Genomic DNA, 21,342 nt, shown 5'->3' on the forward strand with positions numbered 1-21,342 from the left:
CTTATTACCAGTTGGAACATCTTCTGGGTATATGCCCAGGAGAGGTATTGCTGGATCTTCCGGTAATAGTATGTCCAATTTTCTGAGGAACTGCCAGACTGATTTCCAGAGTGGTTGTATAAGCTTGCAATCCCACCAGCAATGTAGGAGTGTTCCTCTTTCTCCACATCCTCGCCAGCATCTGCTGTCTCCTGAATTTTTGATCTTAGCCATTTTGACTGGTGTGAGGTAGAATCTCATGGTTGTTTTGATTTTCATTTTCCTGATGATTAAGGATGTTGAACATTTTTTCAGGTGCTTCTCAGCCATTCAGTATTCCTCAGTTTAGAATTCTTTGTTTAGCTCTGTACCCCATTTTTAAATGGGGTTATTTGATTTTCTGGAGTCCAACTTCTTGAGTTCTTTGTATATATTAGATATTAGTCCCCTATCGGATTTAGGATTGGTAAAAATCCTTTCCCAATCTGTTGGTGGCCTTTTTGTCTTATTGACTTATTGACAGTGTCTTTTGCCTTACAGAAGCTTTGCAATTTTACGAGGTCCCATTTGTCAATCTCGTGCCTCTAGCTGCATATGTAGCAGAAGATGGCCTAGTCTGCCATCATTGGGAGGAGAAGCCCTTGGTCTTGCAAAGATTATATGCCCCAGTACAGGGGAATGCCAGGGCCAGGAAGCAGGAGTGGGTGGGTTGGGGAATAGGGCAGGGGGAGGGTATAGGGGACTTTTGGGATAGCATTTGAAATGTAAATGAAGAAAATATCTAATAAAAAATTGTTAGAAAAAAGAGAAAATGTTCTTTTCATCTGAATTTTAGGGAGCTCTTATCAAGGTTGCTCAGTTGATACAGACCAACACACTGCTCACAGTCTGCGGGGGGGGGGGGGGGGGGTTGCTTGCTTAAATTTCACAAAATAAAAAACTTATGAGGAAAAAAAAGAATTTCAGGATTCATTTTGGCAATGGGAATCTTGCAATCAACAGGTGTTTTTTGTTATTTTGTTGATAGTGGTGTTATTGTTGTTTTGTAACTCCATTTTTATAGGGAGTGTGGAATATTTGAGATTTAAGTCCAAACAACTGTACCATTCATAACCATCTGACCGTCCTCTGCCAAACTTTCTTCTCTTCACACAAGCTTAGTTAAAAGCGTGGTAGTGAGTCTACCAGTCTTTATGTACAGAATGTCACCTAAAAGTATATGGTACCAGCAAGCTTATTCAGGGAGAGGCTGCAAGACACTATCCACTAATATGAGGAATGGTCATATACTCCAACTTTATGCTGCCTTAGAGTCAATGTATTCCAGAGGCTCTGCATTCCTTGTCAATTTCGAAATAAAAATAATCAATAAGCTGAACAGGTAGAGGATGCCGGAAAGCCCAGCTCTCAGGAGGCAGAGGAAGGAAGACCAGGAGGAGTTAAGGAGTTCAAGGCCAGCCCAGGGTACATGAGACCCTGTCTCAAACAAAAAAAAAATCATCAAGAGTATTAAATCTTCAAGTGCTCAGTGCACACCAGAGACTGTTACTAGGGAACACAAAGATAAACAAAACCTAGTGCCTACCCTCAAAATCCAGCCTCCAGGATTATTACTATTATTGGTGTCTCTGTCCTCAGTCAAGGTTGGAGGCTCAGGGAGGATACCAGACTTTCCGGCCCCCAAAGCAACAGGATGTATCAACTGTAGACCATGTGGGGAGGAGACCCTTGTCCCTTCCCGTTTCTCAAGTCCCTCCTCGGTTTCACTAGTGAGAGTTTTAGGGTAACAGATACCTTTGCTAAGAGGCAGGATCACTCTTTTTTCCGTTTCAAGGCTGTGCACGGAAGTGTAGTTCAGTGTGCCTATGTAGCCTGCTTGATAAGTTGACCCAAGCTTGGCATGTCTTCTGTCCTTCTAGGCTAGAATATGAGTCTTGATGTCATCTGGACTTGGGTGCACGGTGTGTGTGTGTGTGTGTGTGTGTGTGTGTGTGTGTGTGTGTGTGTTTATGTGTGTTTGTGTGATTGTTGCCTACCCTACCAGAGATTTATCTAATAAAAACATTATATTTTCTATGCATCATGGTTTCGCATGTGATATCTCCTTTAGGAAGTTTGTGGGGGAGGGTAAGGGCTAGGGTTTATTTGATTCCCTCCACACTACTATGAACCATCACTGGGGTTTTAATTCCACACAGGAGAGAGCGAGCAGCGTAACAAGACCCTTGGGAAATGGACCTCAAGGACTTAACACTTTTCTAGGGCACCCCAGATACTCCCTGCCACCACAGGAGGAGCCCACGGCTCCCAGGAAGAGCCTTCACACCACACTGATATCTCTCATGCCCCCCCCCCCCATTCACATAGGACTATTTCCTGACTCTGTTTTCATGGCTTCTGAGACTCCAACAGAAAAGGTGGAAAGACACTACCAACTTTCTGCCCTCCAGTTCTGCCCAAAGCTGTAAATGAACACACTCTTCTTCACCAATTCCCATGACCTGGATTTCTTTTGTTAAGCTAAGGCTGGCCAGCTCCTGGCCTCAGAGTTCAGACACTGCAGTACAGAGCTATAGGAAGTGTGTGTGTTGGAATGTTGGGATCTCAAATGCAGTTGCTCCGAGCTGGGTCTGGGTAAACAAGAGTGTTGAAAGATAACTGGGAAAGGGTGAGGTGGGAGAGGACACTGGAGGGTAAGCAGAGGCAGGGATCATTCAGAGCTTTAGACTTGCTTCCTGTTTATGTATCTCATACAAGCATAAGCACCGGCTGGTGTCCTTTCTATTTGCAGGGACTAGCTCTGGTTGCAAGTCATCAGTTATAATCCTGCTCTATACTTGGTCAGTTGGTATATCCATCACAAGACCCAGAAGTGGAGCGGTGGACACACACACACACACACACACACACACACACACACACACACACACCTTGTGCTGCTTTAAATAGGTATCTGACGCTAAATTTTTTGCAGAAGATGAAAGAAGCATGTCAGCTAAAAAAGAACTCTTAGGCCTGACACAGTAAAGAGAATCTGGGCATATGGAAACCTTTAGATTTATCTTACAAACAAAGTGTACTTTCTCTGCAGTTTCCAGCTCAGAGTGTGCAATGTCTCAGCCGGCTAATAATTCTTTAGGCTGGGAAGGGCCCTCTTCTTCCTCTGGCAGCAGCTAGCCTGAGAGAGTCTGAGCCGTTGAGGGGCAAGGGAGGATCCTTAAATAACATTAACAGCCCAAGGTCAAAGCTGCAGAGGCAGGCGGGACAGCTGCTCCCTACATTTACAAAACAGCAGAACTGGAGAAAAAACAACCACCTTCGTTGATAGGGAAGGCAACAGGGCTAGGTAGGTACACAGCCTTCTCAGAGCTCCCTAAGGAGAGTTTGGAGGGCCTTAGGAGTGGCAGTGGCAGCAGTGGCAGCAACAACAAACACATCCAGGCCCAGCCTTCCTCTGTGTCTCTAACCACGTCTTCTCAAAACCATTTGGTAAGTTAAAAATTAAATGAATGCGCCCTTTACTTGGAAAGGATAAATGTGGTTTTTACAGTCAATTCAAACTAAAGTCTTCTTAACAAAGGTAATTACTATTGGGCAGATATTATAGGGCAATCTGAGTTAATCATTCACTGTGCAGCACACGGCATGCCCCAACCCGGCATGGGCGACTTCATTAGCACAGCCTTTAAACAAAGTGAATGAAGCTCTAAGAATAAGTGTCAAGACTCAGCTCGGATAGACTCTCTGGATGGATGTCACGGCGGGGTCTGGTGGGGTCTACCAGAGATTGTGTATACAAGTGTGCTACGAGAGGGGTTGCATCAAGTTGCTAAACACAGTAGATCAAGGACATGCACGTACATACATATGTACATACGTGTGTGTGTGCGCGCGCACACGCGTGTGTGTGTGTGTGTGTGTGTGTGTGTGTGTGTGTACAGTTAAAAAAGCAGTCTCTTTCTAGGCCTTTCTTGACTTTTTCCTTTGTTAGAAAACAGCAAATGCTGAGAAATACTTGACTGAGGGGTATGGCTGGTGTAAAAGGACTTCCACTCTGAGAGCTTGCAAAGCCAAAGAGGAAAGGCACTGCTGTGAGCTGTGATTCTCCATATCCTAATGGAATCACCCAAGAGATCTTGGTCTCCGGCAGGAAGGCAGTCTTCTCAGAGAGTTTTAGAGATTGTGAAATCCCAGAATAAGAATTTCTTAACTCGTGCTCATTCTAAACCAATCGCAGAAGTTTGTCCTTGCAGCATAAACTTTAAACCAGTAATGTCTAAGACACACTTGTGTTCACACACCCGGGACTTAGGCCGGCCAAGCAGCCATACTTACCAAACCAGTCCAAAAGAGAAAGAACATGACTAGCCACGGTGTATCGGTGCATTTTCTATAAATTTGGGGTCGCCATTCTCTCTGCCTTGTTTTCTCTGCAGAAACCTTCCAGGAAAATGGAGAGTTGAGAAAAGCAAGAGAAATAGTTAGGTGAAATCAACCGAACCCAAACCTATCCAAAGGCTGCTTGAGTAACCGGACGCTTTCTCCGGGAGAGATCTGCTCTCTGCAGGATGGATGTACAATCCCCTCCCCCCCACGGGTGTCAAGTCCTTACTGGAGGTAAGACCCCCCTCAGCCCCTAGTCCCTTGCGCCTTCCTGGCCTCAGCCCAACGCTTGTGTCAGGTACTGAGTCCTCAGGGCCAGGTGTCTTAAAAGAAGCGGTGTCACTGAGAAAGTGGCTGATCTCCCAAGGGACAGAGGAGCCGGAAGCGTCCTGTCTATGCAGGTAGGTGCCCGCAGAGGCCGCTTCCCTCAGGGCTCAGGTTGTCGCCCTTACCAGGTACTCGGCGCCCAGGCACTGCATGGTACCCGGCAGCTGGGATTGGCGGCGGTGGTGGTCGCCGTGCACACGGGACAGAGGTGCGGCGACCGGGCCAAGTGGCCCAGGAGGGGCGGGCAGGGCGAGCAGCGCTCAGCGCCTCCGAGCGGTCCCGGGCGCTGGTCCCCTAGGCCCGCCCTTTCCGTGGTGGCTTTAGGTTGGGCGGACCTGCTGGGAGCTGGGGTGGCACCTGCGCAGCACCGGTTCCCAGGAAGTGCTCCTGACCACGCTGCCCCGCCTGGGCCGGTTGCCAGCGCCTGGAGTTAGAAGTGAGGCCTCGGGGATCATTCCTGCGGGCGGGGAGCTTGCAGGGGCGTGTCGCACGCAGGTAAGTGGTGCTTTGTGTGTGCAGAGTCCTGTCCTGAAAGCTTCACCAGTTCTCTTTGAGGCGCATCAAGTTGTAATCTGTTGTCATCCTTGAGTTAAGATCAGGGAGACTGAGGCACTGGACAGCAATGGTGACACTCTGGCAAGGGGCTCAGTGTCTACCATTCCAGCTGCTATTTCTACAAGGCTGAATCTTATCCAGCGTGAGTCCCAGGAACACAAAGCTTTCAGAGGACTGATTCATTCTCTCTCTCTCTCTCTCTCTCTCTCTCTCTCTCTCTCTCTCTNTCTCTCTCTCTCTCTCTCTCTCTCTCTGTCGTCTTTGTCTACCTCTGTGTCTCTATCTCTGTCTGTCCGTCTGTCCGTCCGTCTGTCTGTCTGTCTGTCTGTCTGTCTGTCTGTCTGTCTGTCTGTCAGTAGGTCTCTTTCTCTCCCTTTTGTGTGTGAGACGCTCGCTTCCCTCCTCTTTGCATCATCATCTGATTTTCCAGTGGGCATCCTTTGAAGCACACCCAGTGTGAATGTCCCTGGCGACAACAGTTTTCTCTTCAACATTCAGGTGGGCACCAAAGAGCTGAGGTGAGGAATTAAAAAAAAAAAAAAAAAAAAAAAAGACTGCGGAGGATCTTTCTTCTCCATCCCGTCTCGCTGCCCCAACCTATCTACCTGCCCGTCCACACTGTCAGGCTGTTAGCCCACTAAATGCAGTGGCCCCGTCATGTTTCAGAAGATATTATTTTGCTCTGGTCCTCCCTGACCTTTGGCTCTTACAATCTTTCTGCTTCCTCTTTTGGGATGTTCTCAGAAACATGTGGAGTAATTAAGTGGAAGAGTTGGAGGTGAATAGCATCAGAATATATGCATGTATGTATAGAAATATAAAAAGATAGCACACATATTATATTAAAAATAACCAGGGGGTAGGTAGAGGCTAGTGATCCTTAATGGATCTCTGGTGTTTGGGGTGGAATTCCTTCCAGGATAATTATCTTCCTCTCATTCTTAGCTCTCAGGACCTTCCTGAATGCAGACTTCTCAGAACAAGTAGCTGGAATTCCAGGGAGCCCTGAATTCATCCCCCAGCGTCCCCCCTTTAAGTAGACATTTGCACAACTACAGAAAGAGCACAGTTGAGTCACAGCATCTCAAGCAGATTAGTACCAGAACTGATGGATGGAGGCTTAAATACACACCATATGTATATTTATATTTACTGTGATGATTACGATAGTAGCAATGAAGCCAGAAAAGAAAGATGAAACAGAACCAAAAAGCTCTGTTAGACATGGAGAATAAAATGATCAGAATGACAGCTTATTTGACTCCATTTGATAACAGTGTGGATTAAGCTGTGGAAGAGATGTGGCAGAAGCTGAGTGAGGAGAAACTGCAGTGTTTGCGTGACAATCACATCTCTTGTCACATTCTCTTGGCCTTTGGTATATGAATGACATGGTGAAGAAACCTCCTACTTTCATCCACCACGTATCTGCACCTGTCTCTTAGATGTCTCTTACTCAAGTCTTTTATGGTACACACCGGTCTTGAGAAACCATTTTCTTCTTTCAAAGTGTGAAGGCAATTCTTTGTGCTTCCCGGAGACCTGGTCCTGAGGGGTGTTACCTGGAGATGCTCATTGGAGAAAATGCCGCTTGGTAGATGTGTTTCCTTATATATGTCACAAGTCGTAACTCTGAGACGTGCCACTGAATGCTCTCAGTGCCCTTTCTTATGGAATAGTAAGGTGTCAGAGTGGGAGAGATCATTCCAAGGCACTGGAAACTCCGCCTTCCCTGTGTCTTCCCCGCTGATCAATCCTATCTACAATGTCTTAAATAGACAAACCAAAATAAAAATTTGAGTATATACAGAAGGAAAACTTAAAACACCCTGAAAGAAGACTCGTGACTAATAACTCCATCATTAACTATGAATGTCCACTGCAGGGTCCTATTTGCATCTAAGTCCTGGGAGTGAGGAAGAGCTGAAGCAGGAGGTCTGAAGATTGGGAGTTGGCATGGGACAGAGACCTGTAGGACAAATGTCAGCCTCTTGGTGACCCCAGACTCGTACTGTCATTGTCTAGTTGGGCAAATGTCATGGTTGGCAGAGCTCATTTGTCTACTCTGAAATGTGAGAGTAGATTTGCACTTCACGATTACTGAAAAACAAGAATGTCATCTGCTTTTGCTTCTTACCAAATATCTCGTAAACATCTCATTAGTAATTAATGTATACACATGTTTCTAGAGAAACAACTTGTGATTTATTTCCTGAAGGCTTGCTGCATTTCACTATGTTTCGCTGAGCCTTTCATGGCTGTGAGAAATACCCACACAAATATTGACTTAGAGAAGCAAAGATTTATTTTGACTCAGTGTTTTAAGACTTCAGTCTACCACAGCTGGAGGGTTTAGGGAGCTGAAGAACTCTCTATGATGGGGAAAGCAAAGAGAAAGAACCAGGGGGCTCTCTCCTTCTTCCTGCTTGTCTCATCTGAGGCGCCTGCCTTTGGCTGGAGAAAGTCTACCTTCAAAGTGGGTGCTCCCTCAGAGTTAATCCTTTCTGCAGGTAAATAAACCCAGAGGGACGCTTTCTTCCTCCCTGGCATCCTTCCACTCTCTCTCGGCCGGCAAGGTTAACTGTGACAGACTATGGCGGCAAGGTTAACTGTGACAGACTTCAGTGGCAAGGTTAACTGTGACAGACTTTGGTGGTAAGGTTAACTGTGACAGACTTCAGTGGCAAGGTTAACTGTGACAGACTTCGGTGGTTAGGTTAACTGTGACAGACTATGGCAGCAAGGTTAACTGTGACAGACTTCAGTGGCAAGGTTAACTGTGCCAGGTTACCTAGGCCTTCTTCTCTTCCACCCAACAGTTGACTTGTCTGTTTGGAGAAGATATGTAGAGTTGCAAAGGCAGGGAAACCACTCACCATGTTCACCCCTTGGCCCTGGTTTAAAAATTCTTACATGGTGATCTCCTCAGGAGAATTATCTTGAAGTTTGTAATCCAACAACTTTTGCCCCCTGTTCTTTGTGAAGTGAAGCCAAAAAGAGAATGGAGGAAGAAGGAGGCACGGCACACCTCGTTACACACAGAGAAAGAATAGCTAATTGTTGTGAATGTGAAAACCTAGGCTGGAGGGCTTTCCCCAGCTCTGAAAACCTATGATTTTTAAAAACACATGGCATTTGTATGAAAACTAAATGCCAAGGCAAGTGAATTTCAACCCAAAAGGAAAAAAGTAGAAGAGAGATGATCAATTAAAGATAACACTTATTTTTTGAAGAAAAAAGACTAGGTAATAAAAAAAAAAAAACTTAGGACTGTGGTAAGGTCAGTAGAATAGGGGTAAGCTATGCAAGATCTCTTACTTGGAAGATTCTAGGCGGTTCCCACCACAGGGCAGCAGGGCCATTTCTGTTGTATTCTGCTTTTTTTTCTCTACAGTGTTATTTTCCTTTAGTTCTACAATACGTATTTCCCCCTTAGTCCACGTTCATGTTTTACATGAGCTATATTATAGCATGAGTTAGATTCCTTCATAGGCCAGCCTTGAAAAACCCTGCCAGGGAGGGCTAATGCAGTTACCACTTTCCAGCAGCAGATGGCACTGTAAGCCAGTAGATTTTTTTCATTGATTCTGCTCTAGGTATCTGCTCTTGTATCTACATTTTTTGTTATTCACCTATTAAATATTGTTATTTAAAAAAATTTAAGGCAGATTATATTCCATGTATATACTTCATTACTGTATGCTCCGTCAAAACCTATTAAGTTGCTGTGGCTTCTCATACGTTTTTTATGTTGTTTAGCATATTTAATCTATTATGAAACTTAGCACTGTTTGGGATTGGTTAACTGATGTCCTACCTTATTGGTCAGGAAGATATGAGGTTATGAAAACTCAGTTTGACTCTAACACATGCCAGCTGCCTGAGTTGGGCCAAATTTAACACATCTGTTATCAGCTTCAGTTTTCTTGTCTTTTAAAATGGCCAACTTAGACGAGTCTTCTTTTTCTACAATGTAAGTGGGCTCCAGACAAGCTCCATGACTTCTGGCTGGTGTGAAATACTTTGTGAAACATTTAGTTAACTGTGATGCAAACAGACCCTTTTAATTTGTAATAAACGGGAGAGTTTGTCTGGACTATTTAGTGAATTAGCTTGGGTGGGGAGCTGATTCTATAATCGGGGTGGGGTACATAGACCCCAAAGGATCTGCTCATCATCTCTAATGCTGTGGCTTCAGGGCAGAACTTTCTGGAAGGGCTTTGAACTGACATCCTTTTGGTATGTAAGTATAGATAATACATCCATACATTGGTGGGCATGAAGCCCACCCGGAGCTGAGAAGCCATTCGATAGCTTCAGGGAGAGGAAGGGTCAGTTTTCTTTAAGGGCGTGAGCCCTGGTAAGTGGACCACAGTCCAGGACAGGCCAACACCAAAGAGTATGGGGCAACACAAAGTGGACTAGGTAGGTTTAAAGAGAGAAAGAGTGAGAGAAAGAATATCGGGCTGGAGAGATGGCTCAACAGGCAAGAGCACTGACCGCTCTTCTGAAGGTCCTGAGTTCAAATCCCAGAAACCACATGGTGGCTCAAAAGCACCCATAATGACCGAGATCTGATGCCTTCTTCTGGTGCATCTGAAGTCAGCCACAGTGTACTTATGTATAATAATAAAGTCTTTGGGCTTGGAGTGAGCAGGGACTGAGTAAGCAGGGCTGACTGGAGTGAGAGCGAGTAGAGGTCCTAAAATTCAATTCCCAGCAACCACATGGTGGCTCACAACCATTTGTAATGGGATCTGATGCCCTCTTCTGGTGGGTCTGCATACAGCTACAATGTACTTATATACATTAAATAAATAAACCTTTAAGAGGAGAGAGAGAGAGAGAGAGAGAGAGAGAGAGAGAGAGAGAGAGAGAATATCAAGCTGAGTTGTCGGGGAGGTAGGGGTAGATCTAGGAGGGAAATATCATCAAGATACATTGTATGAAATTCCCCAAAATTAATACAAATATTATTTTTAAAAGCTACATTAATTTGGGATGCCAGCTTCAGTGGAGATAAGTAATTAGAAAAATAGAATCTGATGTACTAAATGGGCTCCTCAGGTTATATTACACACACACACACACACACACACACACACACACACGTCACAATAATAATTAAAGAAGACATCACTGGACAGTCGTGGCACAGGCCTTTAATTCCAGCACTCAGGAGGCAGAGGGAAGTGGATCTCTATGAATTGGAAGATAGCCTGGTGTACAGAGTGAGTTCTAGGACAGCCAAGACTGCTCAGAGAAACCCTGTCTTGAAAAACAGAAAAGAAAAAAAAAAGTCAGGGGGGAGAAAAAGAAAGCAGAAGACACCATGCACTTGATAAGGAGTGTGCAACACACGAGGGGTTAGAACGAGCGAGGGTGGCGTGAAATGGTTTAAATATACTACTCATGTATGAAACCTATTATTATACTACTCATGTATGAAACCTATTATTTCTTTTCTTTTCCTTTTTATTCTATATATGAAAACACTGAAGTCATTTTATATCCATGTCTTAGTCAGGGTTTCTATTCCTGCATAAACATCACGACCAAGAAGCAAGTTGGGGAGGAAAGGGTTTATTCAGCTTACACTTTCCACATTGCTGTTCATCACCAAAGGATGTCAGGACTGGAACACAAGCAGGTCAGAAAGCAGGAGCTGATGCAGAGGCCATGGAGGGATGTTCTTTACTGGCTTGCCTCCCCTGGCTTGCTCAGTTTGCTCTCTTATAGAATCCAAGACTACCAGCCCAAAGATGGTACCCCCACAATGGGCCCTCCCACCCTTGATCACTAATTGAGAAAATGCCTTACAACTGAATCTCGTGGAGGCATTTCCCCAACTGAAGCTCCTTTCTCTGTGATAACTCCAGTCTGTGTCAAGTTGACACAAAACTAGCCAGTACAATGCATAAAACCTCTGGGCTGGGGAGCTTGCTCAGTCAGTAATGCACACTGGAAACACAAGGACCTGTGCCTGGTTTACAGAGCCATGTGTCAGAGCAGGCCCGGAAGCACAGGCTCAGTGATCTGCCTGCCTCTTCCTCCAGAGCGCAGTGATTAAAGGAGTGTGCCACCACTCCTGGATTCCTGCCTCCCCCCTTAAAGCCTGCTTTAAGGGTCCTGCTGCAAAGCCCAGGCAGGCTTTCTCCTCACCCTGAGGAGGTGGAGGCTGAAGGGTCTCTGCGCTTGTTGGCCAGACCATCTAGCCTGTTTAGAACACTGGGTGGTGTTTGAGGAATGGTGCTAGAGGTTCCCCTCCACATGCATGCACACGTATGCACACATATATATACATCAACCCCATCACAGCATGCACACATATGCACACATGCATACATACACCAACCCCTCCACAGCATGCACACATACATATGCACTCTTGTATACATCAACCCCTCTACACACATACCCACTGAAACTTTATGTATAAAATGTTTGGAATTATAAGTGTTTATTTATGAAAACTAAAACTTGAAAGCCCTGTAAATGTCTTTAAAAGGTATGTTACCCATAAAGACTTCAGTTACTCACTTGTTTTTTGAAAATATGATAGAATGATGCATGTTTGTGCTCCAGTCCCATGGAAAGGGCAGTTTGCTCACTTGAGTCTGTAACATGACTACCACTACCTAAAATAACTCTACAAGAAAAACTCTGGAAGGAAACTTACTAACATGTTGATAATGGGTTCTGAATGGAGAAAACAATAGAAAACTTAACCATCCTTTTCCCATTCATTTCTGTGACTCCCCATTGTCTTTAGTAATGACTCTCCCTGACCACCCACATTGCCGTCTAAGGTCCCTGTTCGTAACCCTTGGATGAACAGAACAGCTCCCTTTGAACTGTTTTCTTTGGACAGAATACCATTATCAGTTCCTGAGGCCCACAACCACAAGGTGTCATACAAGGACATGGATTGGCTCTGAGCTTCCACAAGAGCACAGTTGAAGGTAGATAGACGGTCCTTAGCTGATCAACTGGGAACAAGCAGGACAACCTGGAGAAGGAGGTGGGGTCTTTGAGGGAGTCACAAAAGGTTCAGAAATTCCAGAACCAGAGCAACAGATTCCAGAGCAGAGGTCACTATTTAACTGGGCAAAAATCCCATAATTTCTTTAAAGACGTAAGCAAAATCTGGCTAGAAAAGGTTTCGGCTGTTAATCTTGCTTTTGTATTATTTATCTTAGCCCATTGCCATTAAATTAAAACAATGTTAGAACCCTAAGATAGAATTATAAACTTTCACATTTTACTCTGATTTATTGTCATTACTGTTGTACTGTATAAGGCATGAAGTCCACAGGGCGCCTACGCCTGCCATTTGTGATGGGAATGCTCCCATCTCTGGTGTTGACAGAGCTGAAATTTCCCCCAGTGGAAGATGTTTACCCTCGTTATCTTGGCTTGCTTCACGAAAGTCTTCTGAGGTAGATATAGCTGTTTTCTGGAGAAAAGTTTCTTGACCAAGGTTGCACAGCTGGAAAGTGGCAGAGTCAGGACCCGAGAGCCCAGGGGGTAGGGCTTAACCTCTCTTTTCTACAGTGTCAAACCATTCACAAGTAAGGATTCACCGAAGTGAGACTACACTGCACTGTTATCGACGACTTCTCTTCAAATGACAGGAAAATCATTCTGAGGCAATAGCTATAAATTTATCTCACATTAAAAACGGTTGCATTGTATTTTGTTACATGGATATCTTATATACTCTTTCCTTTCCTTTATTTTTATTTTTTTATTTTTTAGTATGAGTGTTTTCCCTGTAGGCATGTATATATGTGCACCTCGTGTATGCCAAGTGTGTACAGAGGTGGAAGACAGTGTCAGATCCCCCGGGACTGTACTGCCAGACAGTTAAGAACAGCCATGTGGGTGCCTGGAACTGAAGCTGAAGCCGGGCCCTCTGCTAACTGGTGAGCCACTTCTTCAGCCCCCTCCCACGTTTTCATTTTATGTATTTTTAAATAGTTCCTTCCCCACTCCACCTTTTCTGAGACAAGATCTGATAATGCAGCTCACTTCGTAGACCAGACTGACCTTGAGCTCAGTGATCTGCCTGCCTCTTCCTCCAGAGCGCAGTGATTAAAGGAGTGTGCCACCACTCCTGGATTCCTGCCTCCCCCCTTAAAGCCTGCTTTAAGGGTCCTGCTGCAAAGCCCAGGCAGGCTTTCCCCTCACTATAGAGCTCAGATTAAACATGTACTATCTCTTGCCTCAGTCTCTCAAAGTCCTTGGGCTACAGTGGTGAGTCACATGTACGGCCAAAGTTGAGAAAACCCCTTTCGGATGGTTATTTGGAAATTAGAGATTTGTGTAATGCTTACATTACAAAAGAAACTTAATTTGACATGCCCTCAAGTGTGAGGCTTATTTTTAAATCTGCTTGAAAGGCATCTAAAGAAATCAAGTGAATGTTCTAGAATGGCTTGCAAAATTGTCACAGTTCCGATTGTTAAGCGCGTGTTATGTCTAAGGGTCACTCTGTTCAGATTTAAGTCCCTTTGTACTTTTCAGAAGAGTGAAAAGTGCAGCCTTAACTTGCGGGATTAGAGAGGGAGCCAGCAATTCATCCTGCAGTGTGCGCCCTCGTTCATGTCTATAAATAGTGCATCGGGAACACTGTGGTCAGTTCATGATCATATGACTTAGGGCGGGGTCCGCGTTCACACTGCTGTTTCTGGGTTCTCCGCTCTGCGGCTCATTCATGACAACTTATTGTTTCTTGTGAATATTCTTTGTTTATGCCAAAAAATATAGCAAGGGAGTTTTAGAAACTCTGAACCAGATTTGAATAGACCGGGTAAGCACCGTGTTCTGAAAGATCACAGTGACCTGAAGGTCAACTTAAGGTAACGCAATCCACTAGAGGAAGATTCTGACTTCGGCTTACAAACTGTCAGCTGCACAAATCCAAGCTCCTCAAGTCCACTGCTCGTTTGTGTCCCCATCTTTGTAATAAGACAGGGACAGAGATCCGTCGCTTGTAGTCCCGCGCCCCTCTGGAGAGAGCTTGGGAATGTGGGTGTGGTGGTCTGCTGGCCCGAGCACGGAGCCGTAAGTTCTGTCCCCGCGCTCAGGAGGATGAAGCTGAGAGCGACTGCTCCCTCTTTCCTGTGTGTACTTCTGCGTCTCTGTTGTATGTGTCCAGGAGGGACAGTCACCAGAGGCTCTCAGAGCACTGGTTTCTGTCACAGGCCTGTCCTGGAGAGTAGTCAGTCTGCATGCGGTGGTTATCGCAAGCACCAGGAGAGCAGACAGGTGGAAATGGGTCCCAGGAGGATTCAGAAAATCGATGCAGGGTGTGCGTCCCAGTGGGCCTGGTGTTGAATAGAAGCTGGTGAGTCTTACCTTTCCATCGCGTTTACCTTTAGCCAGCTATTGGCCATACCTGGCCACGCCCCTTTCCATCGCGTTTACCTTTAGCCAGCTATTGGCCATACCTGGCCACGCCCCTTTCCATCGCGTTTATCTTTAGTCAGCTATTGGCCATACCTGGCCACGCCCCTGTTTCCTCTGCTATTGTTCCTTATGATACACGATGCGGAAGAAAAAGCTGTGACCTTAAGCCAGTGACCTAGACTTTCACAACTCTGTCTGCTCATAGCAAAAATATCAACATTATTGTAGATGTGTCGTGCCAGCATACAGCAGGGTCCTGACCCAGCATTACATACATGATAGAGTTATTAGAAAGAGACATCCTCATACACCCATGTGGACCAACACCCAAGACCTTAGATGATCCAGCAGAAAAACTGGGAGGGCATCGGCCTGTGGTCCTTGCCATTTTATGCACTATTCACCTGCTAGGACAGCACAGCCTTGGCAGAGATGTATGACATGTCTGTCATTAGGCTCCACCCCTCCCTAAATGTACCTGTCCAAGAGAACGACACCACCACTTACTTAAGCAGGAACAGGAAGTCTGGCTGTCCGACATTGAGACTTTTGGCTCAAGTCACTGGATTTCCCTCTTGTCATCTGCGTTCACCAGACAGAGGTCAGTGATCAAGTCATCAGGCATAGACATCAGTCTTTCAGAGCAGAAAACAAGGGAGTTTTATATCCTGTTGGGTCACATCCTGTTCACAGTGACAGGAAGGGGAGAGGGGGAAGGACAGAATCTAAGTCAGTTGGAAAAACATGACGTTTGGAGGAGTTTGCACGAAACGTGTATGTAAGCGTTGGTGTACGGTTCTGAACCACACTGTAAATGGAAGCCCATAAATCATGGTTTGGGGGAGCCCTTAAATGCTTGCCAGGTGAAACTGGCTAAAAGTCACATCTTTATTTGTCTGTGTTGGAACTAATATTATGCAAATCTTATTGGTCATCCAGAAATACATCACATAAACCATGAGTGTTGTCCCTTATAGCTGTAATGTTGGGAATTTCTTGGTGACAGTCCCTTGGACCACGGGATCATGGACCTCGTTCAGAAGTGGGGATGTTGTTGTTTTTCTTGATGGGAAGGGATGTGTGTCAAGAGTCATGAGTATCCCGTCTGGGGCGGGGGTGGGGTGGGCAGCAGGCTTGTGCAGAACTGTGGCCACACCACACCACGCTCCCTGCTCCTGGCAACCTGTCTTCCCTTTGTTTGCTAGTGGTCCCCTCTGCCAGAAGAGTGGCTTCGAGAGCAGCAGCAGTATCCCTCTCCTTCACCTGCAGCACTCTCTGTCTGATTCACCACATCTCATTCTCCATTTTCCTGTGACTGGGGCGGGGCGAGAACTCCAGAAAGCTCCCGCTTGGCCTCTCAAGGTGTAACTGAAGGAGAAAGTGGCTACTGTTTCTTGGGATTCGGTGGATAAATGGTATTCCCAGGAAGCTACCTCTGAGTCTAGCCAGTGGGAGTCAGGGTTTTGGTTGCTGGTCCCAAGAATCACTCTTTAAGGTTTAAGAACTATGTGCTGAGAAAATTTCATTCTCCTCGCCAGCTTCTTTTCATCTCTGTGAAGTCCATGTGCTGGGAGAGGCGGTGGGAACTTCCCTCCTAGGATCATCCACATGTTATGAGTGTGAGGAAATCTCACAGGATCTCAGATTATGGTTATTAGGAAAAAGAGATAGAAGAGATCTGAGATTGTATGGAAATGGAATTTTTAAATAAATACATATTTATTATTATATCTAAGTACACTGTAGCTGTCTTCAGACACACCAGAAGAGGGCATCCTATCTCATTACAGATGGTTGTGAGCCACCATGTGGTTGCTGGGATTTGGACTCAGGACCTTTGTAAGAGCAGTCAGTGCTCTTAACCACTGAGCCACCTCTCCAGCCCCCTAGAATGGGATTTTAAATTATACACACTTTACTATTACAGCTCTGTGACATTTCAGCTTGTAATATGAAAAAAAAAATGAAGCTTATGGATCGCTGCCTAAGAGAATGCCTTGGGTCGATTAATTGACACAGGAGTTTAGACTCACTCAGGTTTATTCTCAGGTGCTGTCATCTGTCCTGATATCTGCTTTGGTCAGCAGGCAAAGCTATGTGCTTCTGCTTCTGTTTCTATACAGCCACTTCCTTCTTTTCTTCCAGTATCACTGTTTTCCTTCTTTGGGAAGCGAGGGAGTGAAAATTCCCTGTGCAACTCTCCATAGTATTGGTTGTAGGGCAGACAACGCATCAAACTCACAGCTCATTTAATCTTGCTACCTGGAAGCAGGGTTGTCCCTGGGTCGCATCATCTTGCTCCAGGTCACATGTTCAGGAAGTGACACAACTAGAACTTACTCTGGGCCGCTCAGATCTTTCTTCTTGGGGCTCAGGTTCTGTTGTTACTCTTCGTCGTCTTCCGACACAGATCCTGGGACAGATATGAGAGACATATATTCTAAAGTGAACCTTGTATCCTGCTGTATGATCTCTGTCCTCCTTGATTTATAGTCTGGTGTGGAAGCTTCCGTTGGTGCCCACTCGTCTCAGCAAGCTGGGACAGTCACTACTGGACACCCTTGGTTACGGAGCATAGTTTTATGTAATAGGAAAAGGTCTTTCAGAAATGTAATCCGGAGGAAGAGAAACGTCATGAATTTCCGGATGTTTGGGTTCCCCATTTTCACCCCCCAGTTTCAAGTGGGATAAAAAAGAAAAATCCCTGCATAAGGATAAAAATAGTTTCTTTTGTAGCTTTACCTCATAAAGCAACGACACATTGTGTTTTTTCATGGAAAGGTCTATTTCTAGAAAGCATGTGGCTCACCCTCAGCCTCATGAGTGATATGTGTTTGGCAAGACTATGCTTGCCACAGACCATCACCCTGAGCCCTTCTTTGGAAGGTTTGTGTCCCCCCACCCCCACCCCCTACACACTAGTCTGTGGTATGCAAAACTGTATTTATTTTTTTTAAAAGATAAGTGTACAGGGCTGTGGAAACTGTTTATTTATTTTTTGATAATGTCTTGGCAATTTAGCTGCCACAAGTGGAGCAGAGAGAACATCTCCCCTGGTTTTTACAAAAGCTAAACCATAAGAAGCTACATGCTCACCTATCTTTGCCCAGGGAGGTGATGGGCTCCGTGGATTGCATGCGGAGTTTATGAGAGGAGACTCTTGGGGACAGTGAGTGGGACAGTCACGGGAAGAAGGTGTGCACTATTCCTCCCCTTCCCCGGGGCTTCAGCTCACAATCGTTTACCTTTTTGTTGTGGTGCAGTTTCCTCTGGATCCAGATGTTTAATCAGCTAACTGTAAATGCAGCTGGAATTGGTTTCCTACCTCCTTCTGGAGGACTCAAATGAATACCAGTAGTGAAGATCCACCAAGATGTAGCTGCCAGACCTCGAGCAGTGGTTCTCAACCTTCCTAATGCTGGGACCCTTTAATACAGTTCCTCATGCTGTGGTGATGCCAGTCATAAAATTCTTCTTGTTGCTACTTCATAACTATAGTTTTGCTACTGTTGTGTATTGTAACGTATCCTGATCTGCAGAAGAGCTGACCATTATGGAAGGGTTGTTCAAACCCTAAGGGGTTGGGACCCAAAGGCTGAGACCCTCTGACTGTCGAGCCTTGTGGTTTTGTTTGTTTGTTTGTTTAGAATTTTACAGGTGAATATACATCATGCATGCTATAGAAACGATTCCTGAATCAGGAGAATGACCTTCTACTCTGCCTTTACACCATCCTACGGCTCTCTTGTGTCTTGTAACTTTCTCTTGGAAGATAATATCTCATCTACCCAGAATCTCAGAGATGTTTTGACCAAATAATTCGGAACTCCGTGTCAGATACTCTCCTCACCGGGGAAAAACTGGGTGACCTCTAACTTGGAAAACCAAAAACAAAGGTGAGAAAAAAGGATGGGAAATCAAGCCTAAAATACATTAATAATTACCATTATTGATATCGGAGAAATAACATGCAGCTTGACAAAAAGTTAGATCTCAATTGTTACTTTCATTGTAGGCAAAGCCACATTTCTGCTGATGCTGAATTTTGGTACCTGGTGCTTTTCGGAGCTGTGCATTTTCTGCTCTGAATTTCTTTATACAAACAGAACATAGTTTGGCTCAGATTTCATCCATCTTAATTGGAGTGATACTTTAATCGATAGCTCAAGTAAGTTGAGACTTACAGATTTAGAAAGCAATCACGGCTACGCCTTGGCTTGGGTTGTGTTATGAAAATAAGTGAAAACTCGTTTGAACCATGTATAACTTCCCCGAAAGAAAAAAAAGAAAGAAATGCATGGTGTGTCCAAATGGGCCATGCACACGTGTGTCCGAGATTCCGCAGCTCCGCTCTGTGATGCGTATGGAGGGGTTACAGAACAGGCCTCAGGTGAGGCTTGTTACAAGCTTCATTTAATTCGGGGTGATGCGACCCAGCTAGAAATGAGAAGGCGTGTCCTGCAAAAATGCAGTGATCTTACATCCAAGTCATCATGGCTGCAGGCGGAGAAGAGAGAGAGGACGCAGGACCGAACTCTCTTGGTGCCTGAGACTCTACTTCCTGCAGATTCTTACCTGCTCGGCGGATGTCCGAGCCAAACAGTCATCACAAAACAACAGTCTTAAAGCAAGGGAATCAGAGGCACACCACAGAGGCCGCTGTGCTTTCTCATAGTTGCTCTCCCCCCTCAGTTCTCACAACAGAAAGAATAATTACTCTTTGGAAATCTAAGGCTGATAAAAGAGTGCATGTATAACGCTAAAATCCGCAAGCCCCAAAGGATGAGCCCGGTTGTTTTTAAAGATCTGGTATACTTTATTTTTTTATCAATTTCTTCTTATTTTTGAGACATTTAAGTAGGTTTTGATCAGATATATCCCTCCCTTAATTTTATTTTTTAAATTTAATTGAATTTTAAAGATTGTTTTTATTTGTATGTGCACCACATACATCAGTGCCTACAGTGGCCAAAAGAGGGCACCAGATCTCCTGTAACTGTAACTGGAGTTTCAGACATTCATGAACCACACCACATAGAGATTGGGAATCAAACTCAGGACCTCTATAGATATAGATGTACTGCTTCCCTCCCTCCCTCCCTCCCTCCCTCCTTCATTCCTTTCTGTCTTTCTTGATAGGGTTTCTATCCGGGAACTCTCTATGTAGACCAGGCTGGCTTCGAGCTCACAGAGATCCACCTGCCTCTGTCTCCCCAGTGCAGAGATCTACAGTGTGAGTCACTGTGCTGATCTCAGTAAATGCTCTTACCTGCTGATGTGTCTCTCTGGCCTGTTTGTTCCTTTCTCTTGGGTTATTCTTATTACACTATAAACATTCTGCCGAGTCCTTTATAGAATATGTGCATTGCAAACACCGTCCCTTAGGTTGTGGCTTGTCTTTTAATTTTTTTCCTCAGACTTTAAGTGATTCACCAAACATAAAAATTACACATTTTTCTCCTAGAAGTTTCATGGTCCTACAATTTAAATTTTGATCATCATCCATCTTGAATTGTGGAGCTGGAGAGATGACCTAGTGGGTAAGAGCACTGGCTGCTCTTGCAGAGAACCCAGGCTCAGCTCTCAGCCCCTACCTATCTGTAATTCTAGTTTGAGAGGATGTAGTGTTCGCTTCTGGCTTCCGTGGGCCCCAGTTATTCATGTGGTTCACATGTGTACATGTAAGCAAAACACTTACATACATGAAATGAGAAGAAACAGATCTCCCCCCCCCCATCTTGAATTGTATGTAGGGTGGGGTGAGGGCCCCCTCCTCCTTCTGACTCCTCCTTTCTTAGGAATGTATAATTTTTTCATTCATCGAGTGGACCCATTGCTGGATCAAGAGTCACATACCACAATGGGGCACATCCTGCCTTGCGATGAAGCCACAACTTGAAGAGCAGCTACTTTGGAGTCATGCTCCACTGTCAGTCTCTAAGATCTGTCTGTTCTCTGCATCAGCTAAGTAAACCAGCTGAAGATGCAGCAGGAGTCACAGACCCGTCTGATCTTCCACAGTGGTATTTAACTCTCTGCGGCATTGCCTCTTCCTGCAGGGAGATTACAAGTTCAAGGTTTGCCTGGGCTGTAGAGAGAATTCAAGGTCATCCTGGACAATGAGACCCTTGTTGATTCCCAAACAGAAGATTTAAAAAGGACTGGAGTGTAGGGGTACAAAGCTGGCCCAGCAGGCAGGAGGCCAGAGGTACAATCCCCAGTATGGAGACAAAAAAAGGAAAGGAAAACAGTTCCGACATCAAAACTACCTTTCCTCCGTGGTGCATGACATCTAGCTAGAACCTTTCTTGTCTCACCAAGCCACAGCACTAAACCCAGAATCTCTGCTTTGCAGACCACGGCAACCAGTTGGGCCTCATCTAACTTCATCCTATAGTCTTTCTTCTTCGATTTTAATATGTTTAATTTATTCTTTCATATATTGCATCCTGATCTCAGTTTTTCTCCTCTCTCCTCCCAATCTCCCCCTACCTCTCCCCCACCCCATATTCTTAATGTCCATTTCCCAAACATAGTCATTAGAATTCTGTCTGTATACATTGGAAAGATCATATATCTTTTTTTTTTTTTTTTTTGGAATGGAAGTACACCTTCATATGGATCCCACTTTGTACCTCTTCTTTGGGACTTGAACTTGGCTATTTAGAAGCAATGAGGACAAGGAGG

General features: G+C 45.0%; 1 protein-coding gene across 2 annotated transcripts in view; it reads right to left on the reverse strand.

Annotated features, from left to right (window-relative positions):
- The window catches only part of Slc44a3 (solute carrier family 44 member 3), a 76,994-nt gene extending 71,995 nt beyond the window's left edge, over nt 1-4,999 (reverse strand). The window contains exons 1-2 of one of the 2 annotated variants that reach the window (XM_021196611.1): nt 4,815-4,999; nt 4,315-4,419 (exon numbers count right to left, since the gene is read on the reverse strand). In XM_021196611.1, the coding sequence (XP_021052270.1) occupies nt 4,315-4,419; nt 4,815-4,841 (132 nt within the window). In that variant the 5' untranslated portion in view covers nt 4,842-4,999. The remainder of the gene's footprint in view (nt 1-4,314; nt 4,420-4,814) is intronic. The other variant, XM_021196612.2, reaches the window with a different exon arrangement.
- Nucleotides 5,000-21,342: the final 16,343 nt, after the last annotated feature.

The sequence above is a fragment of the Mus pahari genome, chromosome 4, assembly GCF_900095145.1.
Source record: "Mus pahari chromosome 4, PAHARI_EIJ_v1.1, whole genome shotgun sequence".
Lineage (NCBI taxonomy): Eukaryota > Metazoa > Chordata > Mammalia > Rodentia > Muridae > Mus > Mus pahari.